A 19,978-nucleotide genomic window follows, 5' to 3' on the forward strand; every position below is an offset into this window, starting at 1 on the left:
AAGGCTTCACCACCAAGAAAGATCAGTGTTGAGAGAAATGCATTTGTACCTACTATAGCAACTGTCTTTCAATAGTTAAGTGACCTCTGCTTCTGTTGTCCTTGGGTGCACTCTATGGTAGCCATTAAACACACGTCACTTGTAACATGGTGTCAGGAATGGTACTACTGAAAATGTGTAGACTTTCAGAGCTGTACAAGAGTCAGTTACTAAAAAATCAGCAAGGAAGAAGTTAAAAACAACAGTCTGCAACCTTGAATTACTGGGCAAGTCAAAATGGTTAAGCATTTTACACACCCTGCTGCTGTGGAAATGAAAGGAGAAATGAGATACAGTTAGAATTTTTCCCTACTCTAAGTGACAAAACTATTAAATACCACTGGCAATTTTAAAAATGAACACAGAGAGCTGTAACCCTGCTATCCCTGCTGGGGAAATAGAGTTACAAGCTATGTTTTAGCCTACATCTCGCTGAAGAGTAAACAAACCAGATAAGAGAGATTTAACAGGGTTTGAAGACACATTTTGAACTTCATATTAAATTACTTATGAATAGTTTTTATTCAACACTAGAGCTCAAGGGGAAGAGGGAGACTATTGATCGGCATATGGCTGTTACTGATACATCTAGCTGAATCCTGAGAGTTTGGGCAACTGAAGGATGATCTCAGAGATAGGACTGCCTTAGGCATAAGAAATTCTGTTGTGAGAGTACGTCCACTGAGAGAGGAGAAATGTATTCTCAAGAAAGCAATTGATATATGCGGAAGCTCTCAGGTAGTCAATCATGAACTAAAGTATATTAATGGGACAACAGGTAAGGCTTTGCATTATGCTGAGAGACATTTCAGGCTAAATGAGAATAATTAAAAGGGAAGAAACATTTGTGGAAAAGACTGGAACCAAATATGGAATGTAAAATAAAGCAAAGGCTGTAATATAAAAGAAACTGAAGCAAGTTCACAAACACAAACCAAAATTGCTGGAAAAACTCAGCATGTTTGGCAGCATCTGTAGAAAGAAAACAGAGAGAAAACAATGTTTCGGGTCCAGTGATCCTCCTTAAGAAGCTGTTCACTATGGGGAAAGTAATGCTCTAACTGGAAGAAGCTAAATCACTTTGCACACAAGTACTTAGCTAAAATGAAGCAAAATGAGGTTAAACAGATTGCTGTTTCAGCAGTGGAGAGAGAGAGATAATGGGAACTGCAGATGCTGGAGATTCCAAGATAATAAAATGTGAGGCTGGATGAACACAGCAGGCCAAGCAGCATCTCAGGAGCACAAAAGCTGACGTTTCGGGCCTAGACCCTTGTTTCAGCAGTGTTGGCCAATGATTCTGATAAATCACTCTACACCATGGACAGGTTGGTGTCATCAAATCTAACACGGGTAAGTGATTTGTAATTGTGAAAACAATGACTGTAGAAGGAGAACATCAGTGAATTTGAAGTGGCAGATAGGCACAATGCTTTGCGCAACATCATGAGCTCTGCAGATTAGTACAGAGTTGTCAAGTTGGAGACCTAAAAATGAAGACCTAAAAGATAGATGATGGAACATTACTCATCCCAGGGGACAATCAAAGCTAAAAGCCTAGTGCAATGGAAATATGAGGTTCCAGAGATCCAGATAGTAAAGATTAAGCGAAATCTCAACTGAAGCATGTCTAAAACTTGGACTGTTAATCCTAAATATTCTAAACTAGATGTAGAGTATTTTACAGGCCACTCAGCCATTGACAGCTGAATAGATCCTAAAAGATTACAGTTCTTGTATGTCTTCCAAGTAAATATCATCTTGAAGTAGGTGAGACCAACTCAGGATAGTTAAAAAGAGCTCCAGATACCCGCAAGTGCAGTCTGAAAGATAAGATAGAAGAACTAGGAAAAAAGGTAATAATTCAGTAACAGACAAGACTAGCAGCATGGTAGCAGCTGGAAAACTGGAAAAAATTTGTGTGTGTTTGTGTGTGTGTGTGTGCGCACACGCACACACACACGTGGGTAGATCCAAAGAATCTCAATAAAGCTTCCCTATTCCTCATCAACCATTGAAGAAATTTTGTCACATCTTTCCAAGGTAAAGACTCATCTAACTCTTCATACAAAGCATGGTGATCGGCAAATAAAACTGGATGAAAGTACATTCTGATGCCATTCAGGAGATTAAATAGTTGAAACGTTTTGTCACTCTCTTCACTCTTGAGTAACTTGTCATAATTGATTATTATGCTGATAAGTTGGAGTTAGATGAACCAATGTCAATGACTATCAGTGAGATTGTAGAATGCCTCAAAGCATTGTTGCAAGTTAACATGCAGTTTTGTTAATGAGTGATCATTTTCTTTGTGACCACATTTATTGGGTAACTTGTGCAGCTTGTAGCTGCAATTGATAGCTCATACAGTTTAATTTTGTGAAAACGTTGGGGTGTTTGGATAGTGTACTAGCTGGCTTACCACAGCTATTGGCCTCTACCTCCTTATGTGCCTTTGTGAGTGATCTGCAGCAGCCATTAAACACATATCACTTATAACAGTTGGTATGACTATATCGCAGAATTTGTTGTTGGCAAGGAATGGAACCTAACACTGAAAAACTTATCCAGATAACTTTAAACATTTATTTAAAAAAGCATGACATAACATAATCACTAATATTCTTCTGAAGAGCATTTTTTAAAATAATAGGACTTTATTCAGACATTCTGCACTCAAAGTTCAGTACATATGAAATTCAAACAAATTAGAAGTTAGTGTTACAATTATGAAAAAGGTGAAAAAAGTTAGTATTTTATGTTCTTGAAATGAACAATCAATGTGCTGGTTTAGTCCAGTGTGTTGAGCTGTTGGGCTAGAGGTAGTATATAGCTTCACATCCTTACACTTCAAAAGGTACACTGCCATATCACGAATGACAGCTCTTAAGTTTAAGATGAGTTAAGCCTCCAATTTTTCAATCTTGAACTAATGTGAATGCCCTTTAAATGTGAAATTCTGTCATGTAACAATGATCCTTACAAAGAGAATCTTTTACTGTGATATCCTTCATTAATCTTGTCTCATTATACATTACAGGTACAATCTTCTCAAGAAATTATCCCGAATACAATCTGAGAACTTGTCCTCAATGCAATCTTTGCCAATTTGATTCATTTAATCCATATAAAGACTGAAACTGCCCACAATTATTACTGTATTTTTCTTTAAAGCCTTCATTTTTTCTTGATTTATATGCTGACCAACAGTTCATTTACTATTAAGGGGCCTATAAAAACTCATTTATTTCTTTTGCTATTTCTTAGTTCCCCCCACAACGATGTTACATATTAATTCTCTGAATCAATATTATTTCTCACTAGTATACTGATCTCATCCTATTTAAACAAAGGTATCCCACAAACTTTTTACTTTCCTCCTTCCAAAATGTCAACTACTCTGTATATTCAGCTCCCAGCTGGTGTCAGCTTGCAGCCTCGTCACCATAATAGCTATCACAACATGCTCATTTATTTCTGTTAGTGCCATCAATTCATCCATCTTACTGTGAATGTTGCCACCATTTAGATAAACAGCCTTCTAGTTTGTCCTTTTAACACTTTACCCAACTCTGGCCTTATTTGCTTGTGCTCTCACCTTTGAATGTTCTGTCCTATCTTGTTACATTCCAGTTCTCCATACTGCTATCCTGCGTTGTTACCTTGTCCTTTCTTGTTAACTTTCCAAGTGTTCTCCAAACCCACCATACCCCCATTATTTACAGTATTTATCTGATTCACAGGACATGGTTTCAGCGTGGTTCAGAAAAAGATTATTCCAAAGGTACTGCTCCTCTTTTCCCCATATTGATGCCAGTGCGCCATAATTCAAAACCCATTTCTCCCACAACCATGTTTGAGCCACACATTTAATTAATTATCTTGTCTTATTTAACCTCGGCTAATTTGCTCATTGTCAGGTAGTTATCCATAGATAATTAGCATTGTGATTCTGTTTTTTAATTTAGTTGCCAGCTGCTCATACACCTTTTAATCTACCTACATCGTTGGTACTTGGGCGGACAATGATGCCTTGATCTTACCCCTCTCAATCTAAGTTCCTGTTCAGCATCAAGGAAATGTCCTTAATCCTGACACCAGGCATAGCATAGCCTTTGGAATTCATGGTTTTGATCACAGGGAACAGTATCTATTCTTCAACTTGTACTTTTCCCCGAACTGGTCACGAGTAGAACCACATTTCTTTCTTACTCCCATTGTGCTGTGGTCAGTTTGCTTATCTTCTCTGCAGTGCTTATGTGCATCCACACAAGCTGTCAGCGAATGCATAGGCTGAAACTCCTTTGTTCTACCTTCTGAATACCTATACTTGACTCACTTGCAGGCACACACTCCTGTCCCTCATCAGACTAGATCTGAAGTATCTAAGAAGTGTGACTACCTCTTGGATCAAAGTGTCCAAATAACTTTCCCCCTCACTTACACATCACAGTGACAGTAACTTGGGCTCCAGCTCAATCTGGGTTTTAAATTAATAACAAATGGGTTGAGATTTCATCCCAACTGACCTTTCTTTATTGTGTTTAGATTCTCTTATCTGGTTCCCATCCTATACCTTTTGGAAATTCTAACTTACCTGAAACTCTGCTACCGATTATCTATCCTCACTGTCCTCTTCGACCGCTCAAAATTCTGCCTTCGTAACAGTTAATCATGTACCCCAGGATCAAATTTTTAATAATGCCCCTGGGAAGTGTTATGGGCCATTTTTTTCACTAACAAAGGTGTATAATAGTTAAGTGCCATATTTGGGCTACAGGCCTTGTCTTGTTTATGCAATTAAATATGATAGGTCCCAGCTTCTTTCATGATAAACAGTCTTCCTGACAACATGGAGAGTTGGCATTCTTCTCAGACTCATGAGGACCAAATTAGGAGGATAACTTGTGAGCCAAAATAAAATACTTCCAACATCATTGAGGTATAACAAAAACAAATCTCAAGAAGAGAGCAAATTGTAATAGTACAACATTCCAAAATGTTTAAGAATGTTGTAAGATCATGTCAGACTGTTCTCAGGTATTGTTGTTATGATGATTGTTATGATTCTTCTGCTAGCCAGCGTTTTGCATCAGTCATGTTTTTCTGATTGATTCCAGTGGTGGGTGAGAGATACAAGGTGGCTGGTTCCTTTATAAAAAGTCTCTGATTTTTCAACATGTAACTACTTTGCAGAGAAGATAAATAGGTTTACAGTGAGTTTTGATTGCAGAGAACAGCAAGGCTGCTCCTGAGCTTGGAAGAACTGAACATTTCTCCCTCTGTAACTTGTTTCCAGCCCCAAGCTGTTCAGTTATCATAGAACCAATCATACAGTTGTTGGCAAGCAAAACGTTAGGTCACCAGTCCATAGACAAACAAACTTCTTGTTGCTACCAAATGCTGGGTGAATACACCTCCTCCGTTCAAATCATCTGCAATTCTACAATTACTGCTTATTCAACTACTTGGCTACATGATGCCTACCATAGATGTAATATTACTTACTTACCTGCACCTATTATTTCAAACACTCTTTTAGGACAGCTTTCTCATTTCAGTCCCCAGTTTTTCAAAACACAAACAAAAATACACAATTTAAAGTTTTGGCAAAGATCTGTAGCTCGGGTTGTGGGTGAGGTGATTGACTTGCTCGACGAGCTAACTTGTTCTCATTCAGACGTTTCATCACCATGCTCAGTGACATCATCAGTGGAGCCTCCAATGAAGTGATGTTATTCTACTCCACTTAGAGTTTATACTGTCCGGACTATTATGGTAAGTAGTTTCATTTCCGGTTTTGATTTGTATGGATTTGTATATGGGGTCCAATTCTGTATGTTTGTTGATTGCATTATGGGTGGAGAACCACACCTCTCGGAATTCCCGTGCATGTCTATGTTTGGCTTGGGCTCCTATGATTACCTTGTTCCAGTTAAACTGATGGTCTTCATTGTCTGAGTGTACCGATATTAAGGAGAGTTCGTCATGCCCTTTGGGTGCTGGTTGATGTTCATGTATGCTGGAGGTTAGTTTCCTTCCTGTCTGATCGATGTAATGTTTGTGGCAGTTGTTGCATGGTATTTTGTAAACCACGTTGGTTCTGCGTGTTGTGGGAGTAGGATCTTTAATCCTTGTAAGTGTTTGTTGTAGAGTGGCTGTGGGATTGTGGCCACAAAATGCAGAACCAGCATGGTTTACAAAACACCATGCAATGACTGCCATGAACATTACACAGGAGAGACAGGAAGGAAACTAGCCATCAGAATACATGAACACCAGCTAGCAGCAAAACAGCACAATGAACTCTCCTTAATATCAGTACACTCAGACCATGAAGGCTATCAGTTTAACCGAGAAGCCCACAACCATTCTATGACAAACACTCAAAAGGATTAAAGACCCTATTGCCACAACATGTAGAACAATGTGGTTTACAAATACCATGCAATGATACAACAAACATTACTTCGGACATGCAGGAAGGAAACTAGCCATCAGAATGCATGAACATCAACTCGCAGCAAAAGGGTACAACAAACTCTCCTTAATATCAGTACACTCAGACAATGAAGAACATCAGCTTAACTGGGACAAGGAAAACATAGTAAACCAAGCAAAATGTAGACATAGAATTCCACGAGGCGTGGTTCTCCACCCGTAATGCAATCAACAAATATATAGAATTGGACCCCATATACAAATCCAAATAGAACAAAACCGGAAATGGCACTACTCACCATAAAGGACCAAACAGAACAAATTCCAAGTGGAGTTGAATAACATCGCTTCATCGGAGGCTCCACTGATGATGTCACCTAGCATGGTGACAAAATGTCTGAACAAGAACAAGCCAGCTCGACGAATAAGTCAACAATCTCAAAAATACACATTCCTTACAACAAAGCCTAGATTAAGTAAGAATAAGAAATGCAAATTCTGTGACTGTTAGTAAGTTAATTGAATGTGGCCTGAACATGTGCCCTACATTGATGAAACACCCCTTTTGTCTGGTGTTTCCCATCCTTAACTACCACGTAATTACTTCTATATTCTTCTACACCATTTCCAGTCCAGATGCAAAGTACCAACAGTCATATGACATTATTTCAGGTTTCCTCACTTAAGTATCGTTGAGGATATATTTCCACAAATTTCAGAAATTAATTTCTGACTGGCATGCTCAGCTTTTTTTGAAAGGCAGGATACGTTACATCATGAAGAGGCAATGGAGAGACCTATAGAAGCTTAATGCAGGAGCACAAGAAATAGCAGCAGCATTAGACTGAATAGTCCACCCATCAATCAATACAATAATGGCTGATCTTGGGCTTCAACTCAACTTCCACGTCCACTCCCTGGATCTCTCAACCCTGAATCCATGAAAAACCAAAAATCTGTCTATTTTAGTCTTAAGCACATTCAATGCCGCAGCACCCATAACACTCTGGGTAGAAAGTGCCAAAGATTTTCTTCTCAGTTCATTTCTAAATGATTGGCTCCCCATCTGTGCCCCCAAGTTATAGGTTCGCCAACCAGCAGAAATGATGTCTCAGCATTTACCTTATCAAGCCCTTCAGAATCTTGTACATTTAGCTACAATCACCTCTCATTTTTCCAAACTTAATGGAATATATATCCAATACACTCAGCTTCTAGTCATAGGATGAAACTCTCACTGCCAGGTCCAATGCAGTGAACCATTGCTGAAGTGTTGCAAATGTGAGCATACCCTTCTTTGAATTTGCAGACCAGAAGTGCACACAGTATTCCAGATGTGGATTCACCAAAACCCTGTACAATTGTAGCAAGACTTCTTTATTCATAGCTCCAGTCCCCTTTCAATAAAGTACTAAAGAGGCCATTTAGCCCCTTTTGTCTGGTGTTTCCCATCCTTAACTACCACGTAATTACTTCTATATTCTTCTACACCATTTATGAAACCCAAAATTATCTTGGCTTTGTTAAGGCTTTATCGACTTTCATCCACTTAATTGAGAAGGCAGTATCTTTCTGTCATTCACTGACAAATTTGAGAAAAAAACAAATTCTAGTGCTGATAGTAACTTCCTCCACCATCACAGTTGAATCTATATATAATGAATTGAGTATTAATATAATGGATAATTGAAGGCCAGCAATGGAAAACAAACCTGAAGATTACAGTTAGCCTTTTCCCAGCTACAAACTGTCAGCTAGCTGGATCTCATGCATATATGCAAGGTTCAGAATTTTCCATTACTTGCATGGCTCAATGCCCTCTAAAAAAAGCCTGTTGTGACTAATGGGCATGTGATCAGTTCACACTGTCAATCATCATGAAGTGTCTGAAACCTTATCTATATAGGTAGGAGAAAAAAACCAAATTTGTGGGGAATTGTTTAATTTTTAAATTTTCACATCAACAGTAAATAAACATATTTCAAATATTTAGCACCCAAGGGAAGATAAAGATAAACTTTGGTCTGGAGCCCGATCTATTGGTCACATCCATCGTTCATATTTCTGCACATCAATTCAATCTGTGGCAGCAGAGGATTGTGGCCATTTTACAAAGTTGCTATTTTTCTTTCACAGAAGCCTACATCTCTCCGGTGAATTCCTTCCGTCTTCAAAACTTCAAAATGGCTATGAACTTCAAGAGGAGACATGAGGTATTTTTCGTTAACAGACATCATTCTCCAAATGTGTGATAATAAAGATCTGCCTCTAGCTATTTCTTAAAACTTATCATATTAAACAAACTTGATTAGGAACCCAAGGCCACAGGATTCCTTACTTTCTTAGTAAACAGAAGCTCCACTAAATGTACTGTGGAACAATGTGTGCTAATGACATCTTAACCCTCAGAACGTGAGTTGGAGCAGTATAACTGGCTTCAGTGGTCAACTGAAGAACTCAATGACCTCCAGCATAAACAAAACAGAAATTGCTGGAAAAGCTCAGCAGGGGTCTGGCAGCATCTGTGAAGAAAAATCAGAGTTAATGTTTTGGGTCCAGTGACCCTTCTTCGGAACTGAAAATAAAAACTTGTGTGAACATTTGGTGAGGACAGGAATCAAAGTTACTTGGAATGTTCATCCTGATGGAATAATTTCACAAGGTTCCCTGCAAAGACTTTCCCTTAGTAAGGTATTAGCATGTTGCTGACAGCTGTGGAACTGTGCCGCTTGTGTGCAAGCATTTTCAGGACAAAAGGTTCAGGAGTGGACAAGCCAACATAAATATAAAATGCAAGATGACTTGTGAAGATGGCTATATTTCATAAAAGTGAATAAGTGCTTTTTTTTTCATTTCTTCTTTCAGTATCATCTCAAAGGCAGGATGATTTTGCAACTAGAATTAGCAATACGTAACCTCCTTTCAAACTTATCAATGCTAATCTTACAAATCAACATGGAGATAGAAGAGTAGACTGCAATATTAATTCTCCTCCCTGTGGGTAAATTATGCTTGTTACTTTCTTCCAACAATAAGTCAACAATCAAAAATCTATCCTGCGGGGAAAGCATATATCATACTTCTCCACATAATGTGCCCATGTCGCCTCCTGGATTTTTCTGCATTTCAGCGAGTGAGCTAAACAAAATGAAAATGGTTATGTGGAAGAACTGAAGCTGAATTTTTATCAGCCAGGATTATTTGCTTTCAGAGTAAAAAATGATCTGAAAAAAAGAAGTTGTTGCTGGTCTAATTTTTCTACCTACAACTCATAACTTACCGAGAGCAGGCTTCTCAAGATTCATTCATTTTAAGTGAAATCCACTGATCTTGGTTCAAAAATAAATACAAAATACAAAAAATATCCAAATCTATTTTGACATAACTCAACTTAAAAGTAAGTATATCTTTTATGTATAGCAATTTGCAAAACATGAAAAATTTTGAGCCAAACATAAGGTTGTCATTTGTGTAATCCATAACTCCTCTGTAATTGATTGATTTTGTCACTTTTTATTAAAACAGGGATTCCGTTTCTTGTTCTGTGTGGCTTTTTGAATAATTTGGGAACAATTTTAAATTTACTATCTAATTTTTAAAAGAAATATCTCATGTCCACTCAACCTCCCCTCTCACATCTGTGGGTGTGAACATTGCAGAACTGCAAACATCCAAGGTGACTCCAAAGCACCTTCCTGTGGGATGAACAGATCAATGCTTGGGGTACATCTGTTAACCCGATTGAATGGAAAGTGCTGTATTGTAAAAACTTCTGGGATTTACTGATGATATAAACAACAAACAAAAACAACAGTAGCATGAATCATTTGTCAGCTACTGCCAGACTCTGAAGCATAAGATTCTGATCCATGTTTAGGCACAAATCTGATGTTATTTTCTTCTGACCTACTTTGATGCACCCAGAACAAAGTTCTTCGAAACAAGAACTTATACAAGTTAAAATCACATATTTTTTAATCAAACCAATTTAAAGAGACACTATTTTTGTGAGATAAGTGTTTGTCACACCTTCTTTTTCATCATTCTGATTATGCCTTGCACAATTACAAGGGTCAAGATTCTGGAAAAACAGAATACAGTGACTTGCTGGTGCACGTGCAGTGGTGGAATAATTATGTTTACCACTGAGCTCAGATGTAATGGGTCCCTGATTGCAGACTCTGAAATGGGAAATACATGAGGGAGAGAGATAAAAGAAACAAGCAGAAACACACATTCAAATGGGATCAGCTATTTTCATATCCCTAATTGTGGATATGGAACTTCTGGAGGCAAATATAAAAATAAGAACTTTCTTCCCTATACAAATTAATTTCTTTATCTAAAAACATTCACTGCTCACATAAATTAGCCAAATTATTGATATAGGTCACTGGGGTGCTACTTTGTCATTATACGGATCTTTAAACAATTACTGAATCTACCTTTTAAGTTGGAAATTTAGAGTAACCAAACAGTACATGTAAAATGGGTGTACATTGTAGTTGAAAGACCTTTCAGAAAAAATGTATTAGTTTGAGTTAGTTGGGTTCTATTTTTTATTCTTTGAGGGAATGTGTGTGTCACTGGCAAAGACAGCATTTGTGGCCCATCCCTAATACTCTGAACTGAACCAGGCCATTTCAGAAAGTGTTTAAGAGTTAACCCCATTACTGTGGGTCTGTTACCTGTTGACAAAACCAGTTAAAAACAGCAGAGTTGCTTCCCTAAAACACATCAGTGAACAAGACTGTTGTCATATCACCATGATTGAGAGTAGTTGCCAATTCCAAATTTTATTTATTTAATTTAAATTCCACCAGATGCCACATAGGATTTGAACTCATGACCCCCAGAGCATTAACCAGACACTTTGGATTACATTACCACCATATCACTATCTTCTCCAGTGAGGTTCTGTATTTCAGCAACAGGAATGCTGTATGCAGTATTACTGGCTGAAGTAAAAATTAAGTCAAAGGCAGATCAAAAACTGAAAGCCATTTGGTAAGGATGCTTGCACATATACAATGAACAATTACCAGAACTATGCAGAGTAGACAGATCATGAGGCCTGTCAGTGTTCAATGCCGATTTAACACCAGTGGTATCATTTAGAGCTCAGTGTTCCTAATAATATTCTCTTTCAGCCTTGCATGAATGATTTCACATTCAACAGCAAAGACAGTTCAAACAAACGCTATATGAAAGGGTTATAAGTGCTTCAGCATTGGCTATTGGTTTATTTCTTCTGACTGTTACTTTAATTCTACAAGTGCTTGGTACTTTCTAAAGTTGTTTCAAATTACACACGTCTGCAGGGAGTGGTGTGGCAGCTGCTAAAGGAGTTTTTGCTGACTTCAAAGTTTTGGCATAAACCAGTTGCTCCCAGATATGGAATGCAGCATGACTTTGAGAATCAAAAGAACAAATGCAGAGCAGATCAAGCTGCAAGTAGACAGGTGGGGTGCAGGAGAAGATACTTCACAGCAGACCAGATCCAACCAAAGTGTCCAGGGAACAATTTTACTATCTGATGTTCAGAGAGAAGCAACATTTAACACGTATTCAAAAAGGATGTCCTTACTGGAATATGCCACTTGCTGCAGTCATAACTGCATAGAAGAACAAGGAAAGAACTGCACTGCCAGTGGTTGTGTAGCTGGCAGTAATGAAACTCTTTTCTGTGTCTGCCTTCTTCCAATCTGGAACTGGAGATATTTGCAACTTCTCACAGTTTGTACTGTTGCATTTGCGAGCTTATGAGGCTTTCTATCCAGTAAGAGTTTGATATTTCATGTTACTTCTATCACTGATTATCACAACATCCACTTGTCCATGATGCAAAACTAAAATCACCAAAAAATAAATATTTCAAAACAAATTTATAAAAGAAACCACCCTTTTGCAAACAAAACTAAACTAATCACTCCAGTTCATTCAGTGAGTTTACGTCTGTCTTAGTGTTCCTATGCAGGATGATCTGGCTACAACCTTGCTGGTGCAATGCAGCTAATTTCCAATTGAGGAGCCTGAAGATATCTTGAGAATGACAGAAACTGTGGGCCTTGAATATCCAGTTGTGGATTGCCCCATTTATGCATGGACAGCAAAGGTATAGGCAGGCAGGAGTGAGAGGACAACTGCTGTCTTCCTAAGAAAGATAAGTTCATGCCCCTTTAAGGAGTTGCCAACTCCCTGGGCAACATTTCAACAACCTCAGTAATCTGTTGTGAGGATTAACTGCTGGACTGCTGTGACACCTTTTAAGACCCATTGTAAACTCAAATTCATATTTGTTATTGTTCTATTGGGAAACTCAAGACATTTGATGCCAGCTACTTATGCTACAATGGAAGCTGTTTGTAGCTATCTTGTTTCGACTGCCTTTTTAGTGAGTCTGAGGGCTTTCTAGTCCCCTGCAGATAGATGTCAGTTCTTGCCACATCCTCCATCAAGGCTTCTGGTGCAGGATTCAGGAACCTTGGGAGCTTGTTTTCTCTCATGTTGTGGCATTTTTCAATGTTTCCCAGTTCAGGATCACTGATTATACAATTGCCATCTCCTGTTATAGAAATAATGTGTGTTCTTTTTAAGAACTAGAAACTGGCTTTTAGCCGTTAAAGGTACCTTTAAGCGGTGCTAACCACTTACAGTAGCGGTACCGTGTTAATACATACAGCTAGAAAACAGCATGGTCAGCAGTGGGCAAAGATTGATATTATTGAACTCAGTGGGATAATTGTAATTTATGATCCTTTGCACACATTTTTAGATGCTGTTGAATTTACCTTTGTTGTTTATCTGGAGCTGTCTATGCTCCATACTGGGTTTGTCAACTCTGCAAGAGAGAATGTAACTCATAATGTATTTTCAGACAGAATGGTATAGGCTTTACTCAAATCTAACCTTGAAGCTTTGTTGTTGAACATTTACTACTTTATTTCAATTTCTGACTTCCCCTGCCACAAAACTGCCACAAAACAAACTTGAATTCTGTGTTGCAGAGTCTAACCTACTAACCTGTCTTTGTAACCTTGCAGCTGCTGTCAGGTAACTATGGTCTGGCACGATTTCCCTGTCCAAGGATACTTGAAAGACTTCCCTCATGATTCTTGAATGCAAACCCCCATCAGAGCCCAGTTCTGTTTCTAAATTTGAGATCAGTGCTACTTCTTTATCTGTAGTCATCTGATCTAATTGCTGCATTTCCTCCTTTTGTACCCGCTCATTCCCACCAACACATTTCTATTTTATACTGTGATAAAGTACTCATTTATTTTCTCCATCATTCCCTTTGTCTTTCAGTAGCTTTTTTAAAATCTATAATCAGCCCTACTTTTAATTTTTTTATCAATGTGTTTATAATATTTTTACTATTTTCATATCATATTTTGAGACTTTTGACTAATTGTCCAAGGGGAAATTTCAGGATAGCATAAATAGATCAATCATAGGAGTATACTTTTGGGTGAATTAAGGTTACTGAACCTTAAGCAAATATCAGTTACAGACCCAAAAAGTGCAATATCTTTCGTACCCTTTCTAAACTCTCTTTATGAAAAACAGGCTTTCTAGGTTAAATGTCTTCATCTTTTTAGTCATTGGATATTTAAAATAAAATCTGTCAGTGTTTTCAATGTCCAATTGCATTTCACACGTTCTTCAGAACTGGCTTATTACTGAGATGTACACAGTAAGGGCTGAAGATGCACGCATCATTTTGTACGATTTGTGAGTAACCTGCACATTCCCAGCAGGGCTGTGAAAGTAGCAGTGTACAGTGATTTTTCAATGTCAGGGCAGAGACCAATCTCCCCACCACCAGCACCAGTTATATTTAGCTATGAGACAGTGCTGTTCCACTGCTGTCAACACTTTAGATGATGAGGGTAACATACACCTGTGAAAAGTCAAGGGGAGGGATTAAAGGGAAGAATAGGTAACCAGATACAGCATACCAGGCCCAGAAACCTACAAACATCCTCAGAAAAAAAAGGACAGAGGATATTTCTAGTTTCATTCTCTTTCCCTCCCCTTTAGTTTCAAAGGCACATGCACACATGAATCAATCATAAATAATATGGTTAATGGATATTTATCATTGCAAAAGATAATATATTATTTTATTAAGCATTAAGTTAACTTTACACATATTAGCAATTGAAATACTTGTTGAATTGTAACCATTTCCAAGTACAACATGGAATCTGATACAGATTTCTTCATTTTCTCTTCCTGTCACTGCTTTAGATTGTCTTTTTTATGCCTGTAGCATGCGCATTGATAATTCTGGTAACTATATATAAACTTCTGTATTTTTTTCTGTTGTGTTTTGTAGCTGTAACAATTGTGCCTTAGTTGCAGAAGCTACATCCATCCATGTGACTGTTCATTCAAATGATCAGGACAAACAGAAGATCGTCTTAAAATAAGGAATCATGATTGTCATCTAAAAAGCAAACTCTGACCTGCATGATTCTGTACAGGTGTTGACTGCGCCCCTACACATTCATGGAATGGAGGCTCTTGCAGCTGATGATGGCCATGATGTTGTGTTTGTATCACAGACGTGCCAAGCATAAATATCCTAGATACAGAATAATACATTATACTGCCAGTTTTCAAGAGAAAAAAAATGTTTATTTTCCCAAGAGAAGAATATACCAGAGACACGCTAAATATAGTAAGAGTGATATAGTCAATTGATATTATATATTGATGTTCTGGGTTATTGCATAATAAGCCAGATGCTTAATGTGGGAGATTGTAGTACCTTAATTCTATAGTCTGCCAATGTTGGCATTTGTCAGCAGAACATGTTCCAGCAGACACGTTGTTTCCCCAGTGAATCTGCTGGAACAGATGTTCTCAAACAGGAACACGCTTTGTTGTCTGGATATTGGCCGGTGCAGATGAACAAGTCCTGGTGTACGAAATGAACCTGCACAGTATTTCTCTCTTCATCCTTTGTTCTTCCTCAAGAAAGTCAAGTACCCTAAATAATTCTCATTCCTAGATTGCATTTATGGTAAACAAAAACCTTCCCACTGAAATCCACCAAAAGATACGAACAAAATGCAGCAAAAGCTCACACAAGTACAATTCTCAAAAATTCAAAGTTAAGTTTTAGAATCAAAATTCAGATAGAGAGCACAAAGGAGAAAACAGCTAAAAACATTTGATGACCATGACTTTGAGCTAACCCAGGGCTCATGGATGTCAGGCAATCTCTGCACTTGAAGTTGAACTTGAACTCTCACAAAACATACTTGAGGCCCAACTTCTTCCTTAAGGAATCTCAGCATGATGAGCTCAAATACAAGGGATCCTTCTTAAACCATGTCCAATTTAATTTGGTTTAACTAATAACCCTTCCTTCCTTCCTTCCAGACATTGAGGGTGATGACATTGAGGAGACAGTGATCTGGCATTCTTGTCAAACACCAAGCTCACCTCAAAGAACCAGAAACCCCTGGGAGTCACTTTACTATCATCCCTGTCAAAAAAGAGACCGAGGCAAACCTAGAAAATAAAGGAGTTAGAATTGTAACACAGGTAACATAAATAGTGCATGGAAACTAAGAAAATTATAGATTCTTTTATCAACAGGTGTGATATATTCCTCTAACATATCCAAGCCAAATGCTAATGTAGGATAAAGGCAAAATCCAGTGAATGCTGAAGATCTGAAACAAATTCCACAATAGGAATGATAAGGCAAGGAAGTTGCCCGAATAGATCTTTCAGCAGTAAATACAGATCAAAACGAACATCAAACAATTTGACAACTTCATCTCAGAATCTACCAGAGAGCTGACAAAATACTGGCTCTTACTCTATTATCCAAGTGCCAGGCTGAACACAAGAAATCACACGCACAGCTGTGTCTTTCCAAAGTTGCCAGAAACTAGACAGTTGCCTGGTATATGCCAAATTCAGCCACCAGACTCCAGACAGTGATAAGATCCTCCCGAATGGGAATAGCAAGACTTGGTGATTTTTGCTAGGACCTACATTCTGGAATTCACTGCTTTCTGACATAAATTCCTATGTGGTGGTGTGGAGGGACCCCACTGTTTTCCTGCCTCCAACCAGTTAAGAATCTCTTAAGGACCTCATCCCATTACCATTGATATTAACTTAGTGCTAGAAAGGAGATTCACCCTCTAAGTAAATCTGTGCGACGTCACTTGAAGGATTCCAGGGAGATCCTTCCTTTGAAGTCTGTACTGAGTGAAGGATCTTGCATTTGGAAGGAAGCATTGGGCTCTGAGAGCTATTCCACTGCCTGTACTGCAGGCATCACCCCCATGCTCTCACTATTCCCTGAATGTCTCCACTCCTGCCATTATTCACCTATGACCTGAGGTTTAGTGACAACACTAGGTCTTGGGTGGGTTTCATGCTGGCAGCAGCCACCAACTGTCCAGTGGCTCTCCTGTTTAATAAAACTGCTGGCTATTAACATATAGCTCTGAGAGGGGCAGTATTTCCACCCCAGGGAACCTGATCTCAAAAAGATCACACAACTGTCCTGTTAAGTGTCTAACTGCCACTTAATTCAATGATTCTCCCCCAAAAGAGTTGATAAGGGGCTCTCACTGGCTCTCCAGCTGGAGACTGAGATCCCCTACCTCCTTCGTAAAAAAGAAGCACCCTTCACATTAGACTAAAAGCCCACCCAGGCACTGAGACTAAATCACAATCAATTTGTTTAATCCAACTTGACAATATGTTATAAGTCGCCACTGTCACTTCAATAATCAGTTTCTGACTTGTTTAACCAGAAGCTTTAGTAAGGCCACTCGGTTTAAACTACTTTATATTCTTGTCTTTAAATAAATTAGAAGTTCAAGTAAAGACTTGATTTTGTAATCCACTAGCATTTCAGAAATTCAGAAATAATTTAAACACATGAGGCAGTCCTAAAACAGTGCCAAAGAATCTCCCACATTCTATCTGGGAACCAATGTCCCTTCAAAACTGAATTCTATTAAACAGAAAACTATAATCATAAATCACAAAGTATTTCATGAAGTTAGCCTCTTAGCTTTGCAAAAGAAGAAACTCTTCATTTGGAGGAGAGCTCCTAGACTCTGGATGTGAGTTTGCTCGCTGAGCTGGAAGGTTAGTTTTCAGACGTTTCGTCACCATTCTAGGTAACATCATCAGTGAGCCTCCGACGAAGCGCTGGTGTTATGTCCCGCTTTCTATTTATCTGGTTAGGTTTCCTTGGGTTGGTGATGTCATTTCCTGTTCTTTTTCTCAGGGGATGGTAGATTGGCTCCAAATCAATGTGTTTGTTGATGGAGTTCCGGTTGGAATGCCATGCTTCTAGGAATTCTTGTGCATGTCTCTGTTTGGCTTGTCCTAGGATGGGTGTGTTGTCCCAATCAAAGTGGTGTCCTTCCTCATCTGTATGTAAGGATACTAGTGATAGTGGGTCATGTCGTTTTGTGGCTAGTTGATGTTCATGTATCCTGGTGGCTAGCTTTCTGCCAGTTTGTCCAATGTAGTGTTTGTCACAGTTCTTGCAAGGTATTTTGTAGATGACGTTCGTTTTATTTTTTGTCTGTATAGGGTCTTTTAAGTTCATTAGCTGCTGTTTTAGGGTGTTGGTGGGTTTGTGGGCTACCCTGATGCCAAGGGGTCCGAGTAGTCTGGCAGTCATTTCGGAAATGTCTTTGATGTAGGGGAGAGTGGTTATGGTTTCTGAGCCCGTTTTGTCTGTTTGTTTGGGTTTGTTGCTGAGGAATCGGTGGACTGTGTTCATAGGGTACCCATTCTTTTTGAATACGCTGTATAGGTGATTTTCCTCTGCTCTGCGTAGTTCCTCTGTGCTGCAGTGTGTGGTGGCTCGTTGGAATAATGTTCTAATGCAGCTTCGTTTGTGGGTGTTGGGATGGTTGCTCCTGTAGTTCAGTATTTGGTCCGTATGTGTTGTTTTCCTGTAGACGCTGGTTTGAAGTTCCCCGTTGGCTGTTCGCTGTACTGTGACATCTAGGAATGGCAGTTTGTTGTTGTTTTCCTCCTCTTTTGTGAATGTTATGCCAGTAAGGGGGTATTATTGATGGTCTTGAATGTTTCCTCTAATTTGTTTTGTTTAGTGATGACAAAGGTGTCATCCACATAGCGGACCCACAGTTTGGGTTGGATGATTGGCAGAGCTGTTTGTTCGAGTCTCTGCATTGCTGCCTCTGCTAAGAACCCTGATATCGGAGATCCCATGGGTGTACCGTTGGTTTGTCTGAAGGTTTTGTTATTGAAAGTGAAGTGGGTGGTGAGGCATAGGTCCACTAGCTTGATGATGTTGTCCTTGCTGATGAGGTTGGTGGTGTCTGGTGTATGTGTCTTCTGTTCTTCTAATAGTGTCATCAGTGTTTCTTTGGCCAGGTTGATGTTGATGGATGTGAACAGGGCTGTTACATCAAAGGAGACCATTATTTCATCCTCTTCTATCTTGGTGTCTTTGATGGTGTTCAGGAATTCTTGGGTGGATACCTAACCAGATAAATAGAAAGCGGGACATAACACCAGCACTTCTTCGGAGGCTCACTGATGATGTTACCTAGAATGGTGACGAAACGTCTGAAAACTAACCTTCCAGCTCAGCGAGCAAACTCACATCCAGAACCTCAACCTGAGCTACAAATCTTCTCAAAACTCGCTAGCTCCTAGACTGCTTAAATAAGTAATTGATTTTGCTTTGCTGGGAAGAAATAAAGCGCAGACACTGATAAATGCTGTTGAAGTTGCAGAATTTTCACTTTTAATTCAAACAGAGGTAGAATTATTTGTTGTTAAATGCAACAAAATGTAACTTGCAATTATTTTTTCTTTTTGAGCAACTGGGTGGTATAACAGGTTAGCACATTGACCTCTCACCACAAACACATAGGTTTGAATTCTATACAGTAGTGGAATTCTATCAGCTTTTGCCAACTATGAGTCATACATGAAATGTGTTTAAGCTAGTCTCAGCAGATTTCCTACCACTCACAAATTTCACAGTAAAAGGTTGATGTGGAAAATTAAATTATTCAAGGTATAGAAGAGATGCTTTTGACATTTGTAGGTATGAGTATTTTCACCATTTTGACATATTATTAACGTAAAGCTGTAGCTTTACTCCATTTCTGAAATAACAATGGAGTAGAGTATAAATGTGGGTGTTAAGTCTGAAAAGTATTCCAATGTCCAGCATTTACCTTACATTTACCGTAGCTATTTTCCAGTGAATCAATATTATGTTCATGCTCTTCAAAACTCAGGATGTGTCTGCCACAGTCTTTATTGTTAGCTTTTGCTGCATCTAGCCATGCTTTGACCATGAGTATTTTCTTACAATAGCATACAGTCTTTCCTCCTCATTTTCTATCCTTATTCACCTCCATGACACCCTGCACCTATTGCTGTTAAACAAGAGAATGAACAAACTGTTTTAGGTCTTCTGCTGCTGTAATTGTTGGCCAGGTTCTGGAGAAACCAACCAGAA

The 19,978-nt window shown here is 38.7% G+C and overlaps 1 protein-coding gene across 2 annotated transcripts in view; it reads right to left on the bottom strand.

Moving 5' to 3' along the window:
- The window catches only part of LOC125461164 (ninjurin-2-like), a 262,263-nt gene that overhangs the window by 155,813 nt on the left and 86,472 nt on the right, over window positions 1-19,978 (bottom strand). The window contains exon 2 of one of the 2 annotated variants that reach the window (XM_059652378.1): window positions 14,952-15,070. The exons of the other annotated variant lie outside the window; for it this stretch is intronic. Within the exon in view, the coding sequence (XP_059508361.1) occupies window positions 14,952-14,957 (6 nt within the window). The 5' untranslated portion in view covers window positions 14,958-15,070. The remainder of the gene's footprint in view (window positions 1-14,951; window positions 15,071-19,978) is intronic. 2 annotated transcript variants of the gene reach the window in all.

This window comes from Stegostoma tigrinum, chromosome 18 (assembly GCF_030684315.1).
Source record: "Stegostoma tigrinum isolate sSteTig4 chromosome 18, sSteTig4.hap1, whole genome shotgun sequence".
Taxonomy (NCBI): Eukaryota; Metazoa; Chordata; class Chondrichthyes; order Orectolobiformes; family Stegostomatidae; genus Stegostoma; species Stegostoma tigrinum.